Raw genomic sequence first — 14810 nt, 5'->3', positions numbered from 1 at the left:
AAACAAACGGCTGCTGTGAGAAAAGGAGGGCGCGGGTGCTGCTCCGGGCTCCCGGGGAAGGGGAAGCGCCGCGGGCGAGGCGTTTTGCTGACCCGGGGGCTCTCGCTGGGGCAGCGCTGGCTCCCTGGGGCGGAGGGAAGGCACCTTCCCCACCCAGCCCTTCCAGCCGCCCCGGGCGGCGGCACCTCCCCCTCCCGCGGGGGCGGTGCGCGGCGGCGTCCCGCCTCCCCTACCCGCGCCGGGGCGGGGGTGGGTATGTGTGGGGGGGTGTGTGTGTTTTGGGGGGGGGAGGGAAGGGGGGGCTGCCTGCTCCGCTCCGGGGAAGCCGGGAAGCCGAAGCCCGGTTAGAGCGGGAACACCTCGGCTTTGGCAGCGGCGTACCCGGGAGCCCTCAGGTGCTGGCCCAGATGCGCTAAACCGGCAAAATCAGCGGCCGGGCTGTGCTGGCGCTGATGCAGAGGAAGACCCAAAGTCTGAAGGTGCTGGCTCAGCCGCCGCATGCCCTGAGGAGGGAGGTGTTTGTGCTGCCTTCCCCCCCGTGCCTTGCTGCAAGGCTGGTGCTCCGAAAAGTCCTTGAGCCGCCCAAGCAGGGTCAAAAAGGCCGGGTCCAGCAATGCTCCCTGGCCGGGCTCATAGCTTCGGTGCGGAAGGCGGGGCCGGGTACCGGCGGTCCTGCCGCTCCTCCTGGGTTTGGGGTGCTTCCTCAGCTCCGAGGGGCCACGTGAAAACGTGCTGGGTTTTCCTGCGTGGTAGCTGCTTCTGAATGAGAGGAGGGAAAGGCTGAGGACTGGGTGGCTAGAAATACATCTGAAGTGCAAGAAAGTACTAAGCTATTTCAGTCCTTTAGCATCTGGTCTGCATGGGAGATGTGATTTGTGCGATTGTATTTACAGTCTGTGTTTATAAATGTCTTGGATGCTCACTGTCATTTAGTCAATATTTACAGCTTACTTGAAATCTTGAATTCTGTGCATTTGTCATGTTGAAGCAATGTTTGCATGACCTGTGTTGTGTGATAGTAGACTAAGCGATATGCATGCCAAGCCTCTGGTTTTTAACTATAAGATCAGCCTTAGTTCCTTGAACACTTGCAACATTTTTGAGCTTTTATCTTTTTTGTGTGAGGTGTAAAGCTGACTTGGAGTTCTCTGAGTATAGTCAAAAGAAACAATCTGTCTTTATATATAGGTACTAACATAGTCAGAAAAACTGTAGCAATGGCTTTTTGTTTTCACTGTTATATGGTTGTTATTCCAAAGTCTAGAGCACTTCCAGTCTTAGGCAAACAAATGCAGTAAGAAACTGACAGTGTCATACATTTAGTGGTGATTGTCATCATCTCTTTAGCTGTTTAAGAAATAGTTAAAACTTCTGACCAAAAAGTATCAGTTTTGAGGTGAGCTTCATCACAAAATAATTTAGTATTAAATTTGTTGGAGTCCCTGATAGATGCTTGCCAATGAATGTATTTCAATCGTAAAAGATATTCAGCATGCTCTGTGGAAGAATTGTGAAGGACTCTCTGCATAACCGGAGTTGCAATAGATAGTTAAAAACACTGAATCTATAGTGCTGGAAATGCTATGCTTTATTTTCCCAATAAATTGTGTCTTGGGATAGTATGTGTAATTTTTAAAAGACGCTATATTTCCTCTTTCATGTCACTGCTTTGTCTCTTGTTGCTGTATGTGTTATCGTTAAATAATTTTATTCTTTCAGTGCTAAGGATGGATGCTGGTTATATTGAAATCTGGCTATATTGTTGGCTTTTTTATTTTCAACAATTTCTTAAAAATTAATGTTAGAACTGCAGTTTTTCATGAAAAGCAAGTTTAAGTGAATGCTATTGCGAGGATATTTGACACATCCGTGATCTCATTGAACCAATTTAATATCCAAGTTGGCTTTCTCTCTTGCCTTTTTTTAGTCAAGTATGGCTCTGAAAGAACTCTTACTTTTCTCACTTTATGCTTATTTTTGAAGATGACTAGGTAGTGTTAGTGGTGGGTCAAAACTGCTGTGAATTAAATGTAGAGGATGTGTATGGATTAAGAGTAGATGATGTGTACTAGTCCTGGTGTGGATCAAGAGTGATCTTTTCTTTACAGCCTTAAAATTTCAGGGGAGAGCAGTTTCCCTGGTTTGATCTATTGCATGTGCACAAAAACATTTGTTATAGTTGAAGTAGCAAAGGGGGTGCTATTTATTTCAGAAGCTGTGAGCTGATGCTAATTCAAAATGTTTATTAGGTAGTGACACCATTTCCACAAAAGCCCTGTACAGACAGCTGTCACTTCTATATATTCATGCAGGCTGCCTGGCAGCAAAATGATGTTTATTCCCATGGAGGCCACTTTCACACAATAGAAAATAGTATAAGCAATTTAGTAATCCAAACAAGTATGACTAATCTGTTAAAAACTATGGGAGAGAGTAATATTTTTTTATTATTATTATTAAAAATAGATGCTTAAAAGCACAAGCAGATAATGTTCTTCATTTCTTTTCTTCACTTTTAAAAGTCTCCTGAAAAAAGGTTTTTCTCTGCTCCTAAGTTTGAAAAGAACATATTTCCGATTATGTTTTGAACTGCTCTGAGCAGAAGAGGAAAAGGAATTTGAATGCAGGTAGTCTTATGAATTTGATGTCTTAGAGCTTAAGAAATTGGCAAGTTGTTGAATTGGTTATTAGCTACTTCTTGTAAGTCAGAATTTGAGACTCTCAAAGCTTACACTGCATATTTTTTCCACCTTTAATATGATGTTTTTGTTGCTAACATAGTTAAAAGTTGGAGAAGATACAAGAAAGTGTGTAAAATGCACTGCATGCTGTTTGTTCTCTTGAGCTAGAAGAAAACTGAATGTTTGTGTGTAATCCAAGAAAAACAGTCTACCAACCACTGCCACGTTTTCATCTATTGGTAAACATCAGCTGCTGGTTGGTCTTAAGGGAGGAAGACTGAATCAGTTCCAGATGGAGAACTCTTTCAGCCCATTTAAGACTTTCCAGTTGATTTAAGACAGCAGGTCAGTAATTTAGGGGAGTAGTTTTGTTCTTATTTGCTATTCTGCTTCCTGCCATGTGTGGAATCCGCAATATCAAATACGATATTGCTGTGCTGCTGAGGATGGGAGTTTTGTTGTGCTTAATTGCTTTTGTTTTTAATTGAGTAGTATAAACAGAAAAAGTATTAACGAAGTTTCGATAAAGAATAATTTTGAATTTAGAGGTTTGGGGTTTTTTTAAGACCTGAAAAAGGAGGAGGAGCCAATAATTCACTTTTCTTAACAAATAATCCTAAGGAATGTGTGTCTTCCTTCAAAGTTGTGTCTTTGGTTTAACGCAAGTCTATGTGACACGAGTGTGTCAGAGGGTCTTGCACCTCAGTGTGTTGCTAGCTTGATTTCCTGGTAAAATGAAAGGAGATAAGGGGATAGGGATGGAAACCTTCTGTGCATGGCTGTAATAACAGAAATAGAGAACGTAAGGAATGGAAAGTTTCAGCGCAAAGTAGCTGCTGTTAAGGATATGGAAACTGGCAGGATATATTTAACTCTTTAGTACCTCCTCGTGATTTATTTTGAGATGCCACACTGGACATTAAAAAAGCATGAAGAAAATAGTGTATCCTGTTCTCCTGTTAACATGCTAACAAAATTAGGGCAGATGCAGTGGCTTTTCTTACCACTTTATTTTTGTCTGTCAGTGATTATTTCTTGTGCTGCCGTTGTTTGATGCATTGTAGTATTATGATCTCATTTCAGACAGCTTTTCCAAGTTGTCCATTGATTAACTTCGCCGCCGAGAATTACTTTTAAGCTGTATAAGGTCCACCACCTTGTCTATCCAGCAAATGTGCTTCTGGAGAAGAGTGTTTCAAATTTAATTTCCCCTGTTGTTTGTTCACTGAGGAGCAAAAGACATCTTGTCCATCATTTTTTTTCTTACCTGATTAATCCTTTTTTTTTTTTTCTCCTGCACATAAAACGTAGACTGCAAAATAAAAAGCAATAAATGGGATAGTGTGTTTTACTGTTTCAGATAAGGTGTTCAGGTGCAGTTTCTTTCTTAATCCAGACTTTGAATCTGTTAGCATTATGATGCTAACTAACATCACATGACTAGAGAAGAGTAAAGGTCACTGTGTTTTTATTCTCTGTACTCTTCTACTGTAACTTGCCACGTTTCATGTAATTTTTAAGTGGAGAAAGCTCTAGTTGCAAATGCCTTAATGCCTTTTTCTGTCAGATCTTTTAAAAAGACTGAGAACTACTGCAAGTACTAATACTGAATTACATGCTCTAACAGTACTGCAGTGGCAAAATAAGTAATGTTGCAGTCTTTACAAGTAATTAAATAGAGAACAAGTCTGTTTGGAAAGCTCTTGGACATATTTTCCTACTTTGTTTACCTAGGTCTCATAATTACCACGATAACTGTGTTTATGATTACTGGAAGTTATATAGTCCTTGGTTATCGATTGCTCACTTTGTCTCAAGATGGTAACAGGTTAATTTGTACTAAGGGTACAGGCTCCTGCCCAGATTTTCTGGATGGTGAAGATTTTTCTATTGAGTGGTTATGAGAAGACCTTAGACTGAGATCAAAGGATCTGCAGAATCTTGAAGAGGGGTCAATTATAATGGAAAAGGCTGTGTCGACATTCTTTAGAAGACAAATAACTTAATCAGATAAAGTCTTTTGTGTGTGTGCGTGCTATTTTAGAATAAAAAAAATTTCCCTTATCTAAGTTCTTAGTACTTAATCTTGGTATCATGATATTAAGAGTGCAAAATCCAGTCTGAAAGACAAGCTACAGAAGTCTTTATCTTTCATAAACTGCAGGTGAAATGTGGTATCTTTGCTGCATTAGGGATTTGAAATGTCATTACGTTCAGAGCTACATGCCTTTTTCCATCTCTTTTTTTTTTTTTTTTTTTTTTTAATTCTTAGGGAGAAAAAATGGAATGGACCAGATGAAGAAGCATGTGAAGCTTATTTTTAAGCAAGATGTTATTTGGAGAACCAAGTACATTTTTCAGGCCATAGGAGATGAAAGATTAATGACATGATATTTTTGTTCTGTTGAAGTACTGTTCTGTGCTAAGTCAATGTTGGTTTGTATTAAGGACAAATATTAATTTCTTAATGTCAGCATGTCAACTGTGACAAGTGCTCAGACACTGGAGGAACCTAATCCTCCCCCGCCTGAAGAAAAGCCAAAGGGAAAATCACTATTTCTTTTGGGTTCACTGTTTGCGAACAGGAGTGAAAAATTTGTAATTGCTAGGAGTGATAGTGTACCAGAGGAGAACGTTCTGAAAATAACTATCACGGAGACTACAGTCATTGAGTCGGACTTGGGCATCTGGAATTCTCATGCTCTCATCTACCTCACTTTGTGGTTTTTCTTCAGCTTTTGCACTCTTTTTCTTAACAAATACATTCTTTCATTACTGGAAGGAGAGCCCAGCATGCTAGGTAACTCTGTTTTTCTTTTACACTTTAATTCCAGTAAGATGTTTGACAATACCAGATCCTCCTGTATAAAGTTGAGGGACAAAATGGTTCAACTGAAGTGAAAAAGAACTAGTTAGGAGATGTGGGGATGGATCTCGGGGCTGGGCACTCGAGTTGTGATCTTGGCCTGTACAGGGCCTTCTGACACTGCCCGTTCCTCCACTTGCTGAAAGATGGTATGAAACTTTGCTTAGAGAAGAGCTGTAAGATGGTGGTTGAGACCAAGAGCTGGAAAGAAAAATGCAATTTTTTCTTTTCTGTGTTGGAGGGTAGCGTGAGTTTTTTAAAAAAATAAAATTGAGTCAGTTCTTGATAGTCTCCAGAGCTGTTAAGATTAACGTGTTTGTCTCCAGAAATGCAGAAGTTGCCTTTACATGACCTCTATTATCCAATGGGTTGCTTATTCCTTTTTTTTTTTTTTTTTTTTTTTAAGGGGGACACAAAGGGCATTTAATCTGTGAACCAGATTTTATAGGTGTATGCCACCTTTGTTTTATTCTGCTGCCTTGCTGGTAGATGTAAAAGTGAAGAGCTTTTGAGAGAATTCATAAAACCTACACAGTTTCTTAACTGTTAAAAGTACTACACATAAGTTTGTCTAAGAAATTTCTCTTATGTTGCTTGATTCGTCATGTTCCCATCATCTTCTGATTTTATTTTTTTTTTCCTCTCATCTTTAGGTGCTGTTCAAATGCTTTCAACCACCTTCATTGGCTGTATAAAAATGTTTGTTCCATGCTGCTTATATCAACACAAAACACGCATCTCGTATCCACCCAATTTCATCATGATAATGCTGTTTGTTGGATTAATGAGGTAAATGGTTAAATAATTCCTAGAGATCTATGTGGTTGCTTCATTGCATTCTTCTTAACAGAGGCTGTACTTTCATGGCTCTCTTTCTTTTCACTCTTGATTGGAAAGCGTTTGGAGTATTCACCTTTCCCCCCCAAAATATCACAGGATAACCTTATTTTTAGTTCTTAATTCTAAATAGTATGTTCCTTTTTTCAGATGTCAGTTTTATAGCTAGCTTTGCTTCCCATCACATTTAGCTTCTTTCAGAACATTCTCTTCTCTTTCCGGTCCTGTTCTCTTTTGAGGCTGATGTTTGTTTAGTGTACTAGTGTTTATTATGATTTCGCATTGTTCCCTCACTTTTTTCAGCAATTTGCCTCAAAAGTGACACAGGCTATTAACATTTACCTTTTAAAAAGTAAGTATTTGCTGTCTGCTGGGATAGTATCAGTTTGTGGTATAGGAGGGAATACGAATATATGATTAGGTTTCCTCTACACTGCAAAAGTGATAAAGGGCAACAGGATTCAAATAAATTCAGAGAAGCTTTATTGTAATAATGCTGATGTCCTGTTTAGTTTCATGGTTTAAAGTATGGTAAATATGTAGTTTACACTAAAGATGGATAACTGGAAATGATAAAATTTATTTGGTAAAGTACTGTTTATCATCAGAATTGCACTAGCCTTTTCAGCTGAGCCTACAGAATACTTGAGCTTAAAGCACTCAGCTGAAGCTTGGTTAGAGTGCATTAAAATGTAAACTTTGTTTTGTGGAAGTCCACTGTACATCTATAGAAACCACACAGTCGCCCAAGGGTGCCTTCATTTGTGCTAAAGAAATCATATAATTACCAGGTTGGAAGGGATTATTATTTCTTAGCAAAATAATAATGTTTAAGCCAAAGGGGAAAGAAATAGCTCTGACTCATTCCACCTGGCAGGTGCTGTGGAGTAAAGATGCGCAGCTGATGGGCTGCTGCAGTTCAGTCCAGCTGCTGCGGTTTGATGGCCTGATTGCCAGCTACACCTGCCCCTGTTCTTAGTTACAGCAGCTCAAATTCATAAACCTAGGGAAATTATAATGCAGTTCTTTCTTATGCTAGATGCTTAAGAGTAGCTCTTAAAGCACTGTTTTCTGCTTAATTTCATGTGCTCTTCTATTACAGATTTGCAACAGTAGTCTTGGGTCTTGTCAGCTTGAAAAATGTGGCGGTTTCATTTGCAGAAACTGTTAAAAGCTCTGCACCTATTTTTACTGTTATAATGTCTCGGATGATATTAGGAGAATACACTGGTAAGTACTTCACTGTTGATATGTGACTTTTCTTTTTTCCGATTTTTTTTTTTTTTTTGGTATAGTACTGTCACTTAGTTGGCTGTGGATGAGGAGATTCTACTGAAATACAGTAAATCCAGCTGGAAGAACAATTCAGTTTGAACACAATAATTAGAGTGTATATAAAGTAAAAAAGGATTTATTTTAATACAGCTGTGTAAAGGCATTGTTGCTCTGAAGTTATTTTTCTGTCTAGAAAATATTATTGCAGCCTTAAATAACTGAAGTTCAGTGTGTTCCTTCTTATAAGGACAGCTTGCTGCTCAGAATTTTAAATTCTTTAATTTCTTCACTGCGTTCACTCTCTGATTAAAAAAAAAAAAAAGGCAACAAAAAAAACCAACCAACTACTGGCTTACCACAGGATAATTTCTTCGCCATTCCACTTGCTATTGCATGCTATTTGCTTGAAGAAATTTTGCTTGTTACCAGCTGTAAGTTCACAAAGGTAATACAGAAGCCATGTATAGATTGCTTTGTGATGCAAAAGGCTGAAATAAACCAGAAGAAGAGTAATTCAATCACAAAGTTAAACAGAGAGAGTATAATCTTTTCTGTCACTTGGTGAAAAAGATGAAGACAGTCATCAATCCATTTTCTTTCTCCAGGGGGGATGTTTTTCTCAGTAGAGTGTATGTCCATATTGTTTACAAGAGCACCCTGTCTTGTCCCAGATCTCAATTTAGAACCTCTGTACTTTAAAATCCAGTCAAATAAGTTGCTCTTTGTTTGAACTAAAGAAGTTAAGATGGAATTTAAACTTTCAAAGACTGTATTATCTGATAGATGTAATTGGAAGTACAGTAATTAAACTCAGACTTAAATTTTTCTTTGCATTTGCAGGATTGCTGGTTAATCTCTCTCTCATTCCTGTTATGGGTGGCCTAGCTCTATGTACAGCTACTGAAATCAGTTTCAACATTCTAGGTTTCTCAGCAGCTTTATCTACTAATATCATGGACTGGTAAGGCGTAACGATAGCTGCATATGTGGAATAAAGGAATTTTGTTTATTGGTAGATTGAAGAAAATGGTTGCTTGTACTTGTACACTACATTTAAATGTTGGTATTTCAGAGGTATTTTTAGCGGAAGATAGAGTTTATCATATCTGCTAGCATTTATGAGATTAAAAAATGGTATAACTCAGTCTAAAGGAGTTAGACAAAACTCCTTTCTGTAGTTGCATAATGTATAGAATGTGAAAAGTGTAGAAAACACATCTACCCACTGAAGGAAAAAAACTCTTTCTTGTGGATTGGCTTATTTGTCATAATAAATGATTTTATTATGATTTTTTTTTTTCCAGTTTGCAAAATGTCTTTTCCAAAAAGCTACTCAGTGGAGATAAATACAGATTTTCGTAAGTATTAAAAATATTTCAGGTTTTATTATAGATGGACTTTGGGCTACATAAGGAAACTGCGGTTATATTACACCAAGATTATTTTTTTTCTCAGACTGTTTACAGATAGCTTTAACTTAAATCATTTTATCAGACGAAGAAAACTCCTCTATGCTCAGATCCCACTGCGGTAGGTTAGAGTTTCATAATCTCATCATACCCAGAAATAAATCCTTATTCTGCAATTGTAAAACATCCCTTAACGTTATCAGGCATGCAGAAATGAACTTTAGAATTCACTCAATGTTTTAATTACAAAACGTGAGCCTGGAGTAAAATCTTACAGTAAAATAGACCTACGTGTATGTATAGCTATATATATGTATTTTACCACAAGATGAAATGCTAGTTTTGGTCTTGAAGACTTGTGGCTTTTCTCTTCAGTCTATCTCAGCCAATACAAAAAGCAGAACACTGTCTTTCAAGAGGTTGTGGAAATTGTTGTCCCCAAAGCTTGGTAGATGGCTTTTATTACTTTTTGATATCTGTAAATACAATAATGATGCAGCTTTCTTCAGCTGTAAGAAAGAGGAAGCATTTAATCATTTTAATCACTGCTTTTTCTCCTTTGTAGAGCCCCAGAACTTCAGTTCTATACAAGTGCTGCTGCAGTGGTTATGCTTATTCCAGCTTGGATATTTTTCATGGTAATCTGAATTCAATAACACTGATTTATGTTTTCTTTTTGACTTGTGAGCAGAATGCACAGCTAAGGTTAATTTTAATTTTTACCTTTCATTCTTAACTTTTTTTAATCACCCTGAAATGAATTTCATGTTACATTTGCAAGAGATTGGGGAGAGGTTAAAAATAAAAAAAATTTCAAAGAAAAAACTTAATATACACGAGTTCACAAGTGACCGAGAAAGCCTGTGCTTATTTCAGGATTTTTGAGATCAAATCATATTTTTGTCTAAGTGCATTTAAAGTTTTAGATAAAGACTTGAAAACCACATATTAAATGTTTGTTGACTTTTTGCTGATATTAACATGGTATACAAGAATATTAACTCTCTGAAAGCAAAATTGAGCTGAAATAAGTGTAATGTGTATCAGGTTAAATAGGGATCCTTCATATTCATTCTGGCATTTCATTGCCATGCATCAGTGTTGGCAGAATATCTCACAGGCAGGCTGAGCACACTGGAACGTTCAGTCAGATGAGAGCTATTTTTCTAATACATTCTTTTTGGGGGAAAATTTGTAGGATCTAAATGTCTTGTATGTTTCAAGTTTTGTCTTGCTGAAGTTTAAATGTAAAACTGTATCTGCTTATAATAATAGTTGGGTGGAAAGTAACTTTTAGATTTGCTTACAAACAAATGTTTCAAGTCTTTTTTGTTGTTGTTTAGGATGTGCCTGTGATTGGGAAAAGTGGGAGGAGCTTCAGCTACAACCAAGATGTTGTCGTACTTCTCTTAATAGATGGAGTCTTGTTCCACCTACAAAGTGTTACAGCCTATGCATTGATGGGAAAAATTTCTCCTGTGACTTTCAGGTAAAACTGTATTTTCATGTCAAGAACACTATTTTAGTTTCTTCTTTTCTTGCCCAGTATTTCTGCTTGAGACGTAGGCAGTAAAGGTATTGTGCAAAGGAATAAGTAATATACGTGCAGCAAGTTAAGAAGAAAACCTTTCACATGCAGATCGCCAAAACCTTGTGGTTTGCTTCCTCAGAGTGTGAGGAGAGCAGCAGTTGAGCCATGCTGTTGAGCTTACGGAACAGATGCTCACATTTTCTAGCAGGGATATTCAGGTTGAACAGCCATTCCTTAAAGCTGGTTAATGAGACTGAACAGATTCACCGAAACTCTAGATCCTAAGTTTAAACTGCCATTTGCTTCAGTGACAAGGCAATACCTATATACACCTCAGTGCAGTACAGAACATGAGCGATCAGCTCTGTATTCCTTTTTTCTGAAGCATGACACCAGCATGTCAAGCTGCAGTTGTTGGATTATATGTGTTCTCTAAAGACAGCTTCCACCTACGTTGTCAGTTATTGACAGCTTTGTTAGGCTGTTCCACAATTCTGATTCAATAATTGGTCATTTTTATGAATAGCCCTAGGGCCTGTGGAGTAATCCTGGTCCTAAACTCTGAAGGCTTCTGCTGTTTTATACTTTCAGATGCCCCTGCTACAGTCTTGTGACAATTCAGTTACACACATGCTTATTCTGAAATTCTTAGTCGTCTCTTCATAAAATGATATAAAAGCATATATTCATATTTACATGTATACATAATTTCTTAACCACTTGCTGTAATGTTGTTGGTATGATTTAGATATTCTTTTCAGGTTATAATGCTGTATTACCTGAATAGTAGCAGCACACTCACAAATGATGGTTATATTGCTGGTGTTCTGTTAACATTTTCTGGATGTCTCTGTTAGCTAGAAATGAATTGCTGACACCGTACTGCATACTTAAAAGCAACAAAACCAAAGACCTGAGGTGAATTATTCATACTAGCTCTAAAATTGAGATGAGTGTAAAGATATGAGCGCTGGTATACAAGGAATCTGGTACTGGTATTGGCTTCAGGAGGAAAAGTAGAAGTGGAGTTGGTGTTTAAAAAGCAAAGAAGACAAAGAGATGTCCCACTGTGTTAAAGCATGGTTGTGTGGGGGATAGGAGAAATCTTTCTTCGGCCTTAATTTTTATATTCCTTTCCAGTGTTGCTAGTACTGTGAAGCATGCGCTGTCAATCTGGCTAAGTATTATTGTGTTTGGTAACAAAATCACAAGCCTCTCAGCCATTGGGACTGTTCTAGTGACAATTGGAGTTCTACTATACAACAAGGCAAAGCAGCATCAGCAAGAGACTATACACAGCCTGGCAGCTGCAGCCCCACAACCCACACAAAGTACAACTGAAGATACTGAGCCACTAATTTCCAAGGATTTGGAACCGTATGATTAATATGGCCATTTATTCTCTTAACCTAGTGTAACTCAAAGGAATTCTTCCTGAACGTGGTTATTTCTTCAACTGTTGATGTGATTTGGTTCTTTTAAGTTCATGCCAGGTGAAGCCTGGGACTTGAAGCAGAGAAAAAACAATGGGAAGAATCCAGTAAGCCTGATTTACTGAGAAACTGATACAGCAAACAGAGGACCTAGTCATATAATGTGGTAAACGTGGGCTTTATTGTCTTTCCGTGACTGCAAATAACATACAAGCCTAGATTAGAGAAAAAAATTTAGTGTCTTGTGGGAAAACAATACCTTTCTCCCTACCCATCAAAATAATGTGAAAACCTGGACACATCACTGTATTCTGCTTGCTTGCAGTGGAATGAAATTGGTGCATAACTGAAATTCCTAGTTGCTTGTTACTCTATGCTGCCTGCATCCTACATCATTTCTGTGCATTGTAGAGCTGGAAGAAAGAACCCCTTCCTCTCCCAACAAATGACTTGCTCTGGTATATGTGTAGGTGAAGCAAACTATGGAAGTGAATCCATGCCCCAAAGCAGTGGTGAGCAGCTATTTCTGACTACAAAACTCAGACTAAAATTTAACGTGGAAATATTGATCCTGGTTGTATATTGACAATACTGAAATGCAAGTATACACACGTATGCATACACTGTATAAATGGAGTGTCGAAATAAATATTTGCCGTTGCTTAGAGGTAAAAAACACTGAAAAACTTTGGTGATAAAGGAAGCAGGATCTCTGTATTTCTGTAAGAAACTATTTTAAGTTCTTGCATTTTAATATGTATTTCTGTTATGAGGAAATAAATTGACTCTGGGGTATTATTTCTAAGAGTGCAACAAAATACTGCCTTTCAGAAACTCAGGGTTATAAATCTGACCTATGTGCGAAGTATTTCTATCATTTCCAATTATGTAAAGAATCTCGGAAGTATCTCTGGCAGAGATGGAAGAGAGTTCACTGAAGGGAGGAATATTAACCATAAACTGAGGCTAATCTTTATTTCTACTGCTCCTAATAATTTTCTTTCTTAAGGAAATTCTGTTTGTGGTAGATCAAAGATTAAAAGTTAACCTTCCTTTCAAAAAAATTACATTTTTAAGGATTAGTAATTAGTTTTGGCCAAAAAATTCAAATAGACTTTTTGGTAACAAAATTGAATTAACAATTAAAATGAGCTGACTTTTAATAATTACCACTCTTCTGAAGGATTGTAGCATGGAATTAGAAGCATGGATAAAGTGGTGTTTATGGTAAAAATAACTTCTAATAGGAATTTACCAGTGGAGTTGCTGCAGAATTTACATGTGAGGTATTCCATTGGCTTTAGTGAACTATTCCTTCAGAGAGCAAAAATGTGTTCAAGAGGCTCTCTGGAGAAGCCCATCTTCTGTTCAAATAGTCTGTGCTTGCTTTGTCTTACACTTACTTCAGGTTACATTCCTCTTCATGACTGGTTGCCTGGGGCGTATTCCCTGCAGATTTGAGCGGGAGCAATATGTCAATTCTTTTTCATCATTGTATATGTGATGTCTGTGGGTTTTTGTTTCTTTCTACTACTATCACTTTTACAAAAGCTGTGGACTGTGGGGTGGAGCTCTGTGTATTTTTGAGGGTTTGTTGGTTGTTTGTTTGGTTTTGGTTTTTTTTTTTTTTTTTTGTAGTTATGCTTTCAAAAATCTCAGTGTATTTGGCAGAAAAAGTCTGGATTGTATCATATTTCTACTCTTGTTGGAAGACAGAAACATGACTAGCTGGCTGGTTGCCTAGCACCCTTCTGCAAACCCCTTCATCAACTGACTGAGGTTCACTTTAAAAGCCAGCATGCTTTTGCATTTCCTATTGCAGGAAAAACTTTTGTGAACCAAACAGCTGGGAGGATTTTGGAACTTGTAATTTCTAACACGTCTAAGCTTATTAGTGGCTGGTTTAGCCCCACCTGTTCTGTGGCAGCATGATAATCCTGTTTTACTAGGTGTTTGTTTTCACAGTGTTGATCTTACGTACTTTTCAATGCAGTTGTCTTGGCCTTTTATTTCTTTTAGATTAAACAAACCAACCTCTTTACAGTCCACTTGTAAGACCTTTTCTTCCTCTAGTCATACGAGTAATTCTTCTTTGCCATTGTTCCTGTTGGGAAAATGAGGACCATTTTGTGCCATTAAGAATTCATTATAGCTGTGTGCCTTTTCATGGCTTTGTACGATGGTAGCCATAACTGCCTGATTTTTGTCTGGGAAGTCCTGTCTCCGAAAGAGAGTGTTCTTTTTGCTGGCGTTTCTACGGCCGCACCCTTGATACTCGTGCACTGATCCAGACCGGCTCTCTGAGCTAGAGCTATGCCCATTGTTTGTTTTACATTTGTCAAGTGCGTTCTCATAGAAACAGCACGTCTTCCTTAAAATGTGAGTTCCTGAAATACCACCAGGCCTTGCTGAAGAACACTGACTTGCCATTGTGTTGCTTGTAGCAGTCAATATGTTTTTAAAATTACATTTCCCAGCTCAAAGAATGGGCAGATGAGGAAGCAGCTGCACCTAATGATCTTTTCTATTGTGTGGTGCATTGTAACCTCTAGTCAGGGTTAAGTAACCTCACAGCTTTAGGTGTGTTATGTTCTATCTGCCACTTTTCCTTTTTAGGAATTGCCTTCTCACACTGAATTCATGTAAATCCTATTTCGTGCTGTGTTTGTTCAGTTGCCGCCTGTATGCGGCTTGTTTAAATGATTGTTTATCCGATTGAACAGTAATAAAATTTAATATTGTTTTTTATATGTAATTATAAAGGTGGACCTAAAGGAT

At 38.0% G+C, this 14810-nt stretch overlaps 1 protein-coding gene across 9 annotated transcripts in view; it reads left to right on the top strand.

Moving 5' to 3' along the window:
• LOC104356413 (solute carrier family 35 member E2A) overlaps positions 1-14794 on the top strand; it is a 15358-nt gene extending 564 nt beyond the window's left edge. For 2 of the 9 annotated variants that reach the window (XM_033007670.2, XM_042794427.1), the window contains exons 2-11: positions 2782-3026; positions 4954-5481; positions 6201-6336; positions 7487-7614; positions 8500-8620; positions 8964-9017; positions 9115-9189; positions 9634-9706; positions 10412-10557; positions 11740-14794. In XM_033007670.2, coding sequence (XP_032863561.1) covers positions 5157-5481; positions 6201-6336; positions 7487-7614; positions 8500-8620; positions 8964-9017; positions 9115-9189; positions 9634-9706; positions 10412-10557; positions 11740-11986 — 1305 coding nt within the window. In that variant the 5' untranslated portion in view covers positions 2782-3026; positions 4954-5156 and the 3' untranslated portion in view covers positions 11987-14794. Of the gene's footprint in view, positions 1-398; positions 480-506; positions 823-842; positions 2628-2781; positions 3027-4953; positions 5482-6200; positions 6337-7486; positions 7615-8499; positions 8621-8963; positions 9018-9114; positions 9190-9633; positions 9707-10411; positions 10558-11739 lie in introns of those variants that run through there. The other 7 variants (XM_033007674.2, XM_033007676.2, XM_033007673.2 and 4 more) reach the window with 6 other exon arrangements.
• The last annotated feature ends 16 nt before the right edge of the window (positions 14795-14810 follow it).

This window comes from Tyto alba, unplaced genomic scaffold (assembly GCF_018691265.1).
Source record: "Tyto alba isolate M040663 unplaced genomic scaffold, T.alba_DEE_v4.0 Super-Scaffold_20000042, whole genome shotgun sequence".
Taxonomy (NCBI): domain Eukaryota; kingdom Metazoa; phylum Chordata; class Aves; order Strigiformes; family Tytonidae; genus Tyto; species Tyto alba.
This window is presented reverse-complemented; position numbering and strand designations above follow the sequence as displayed.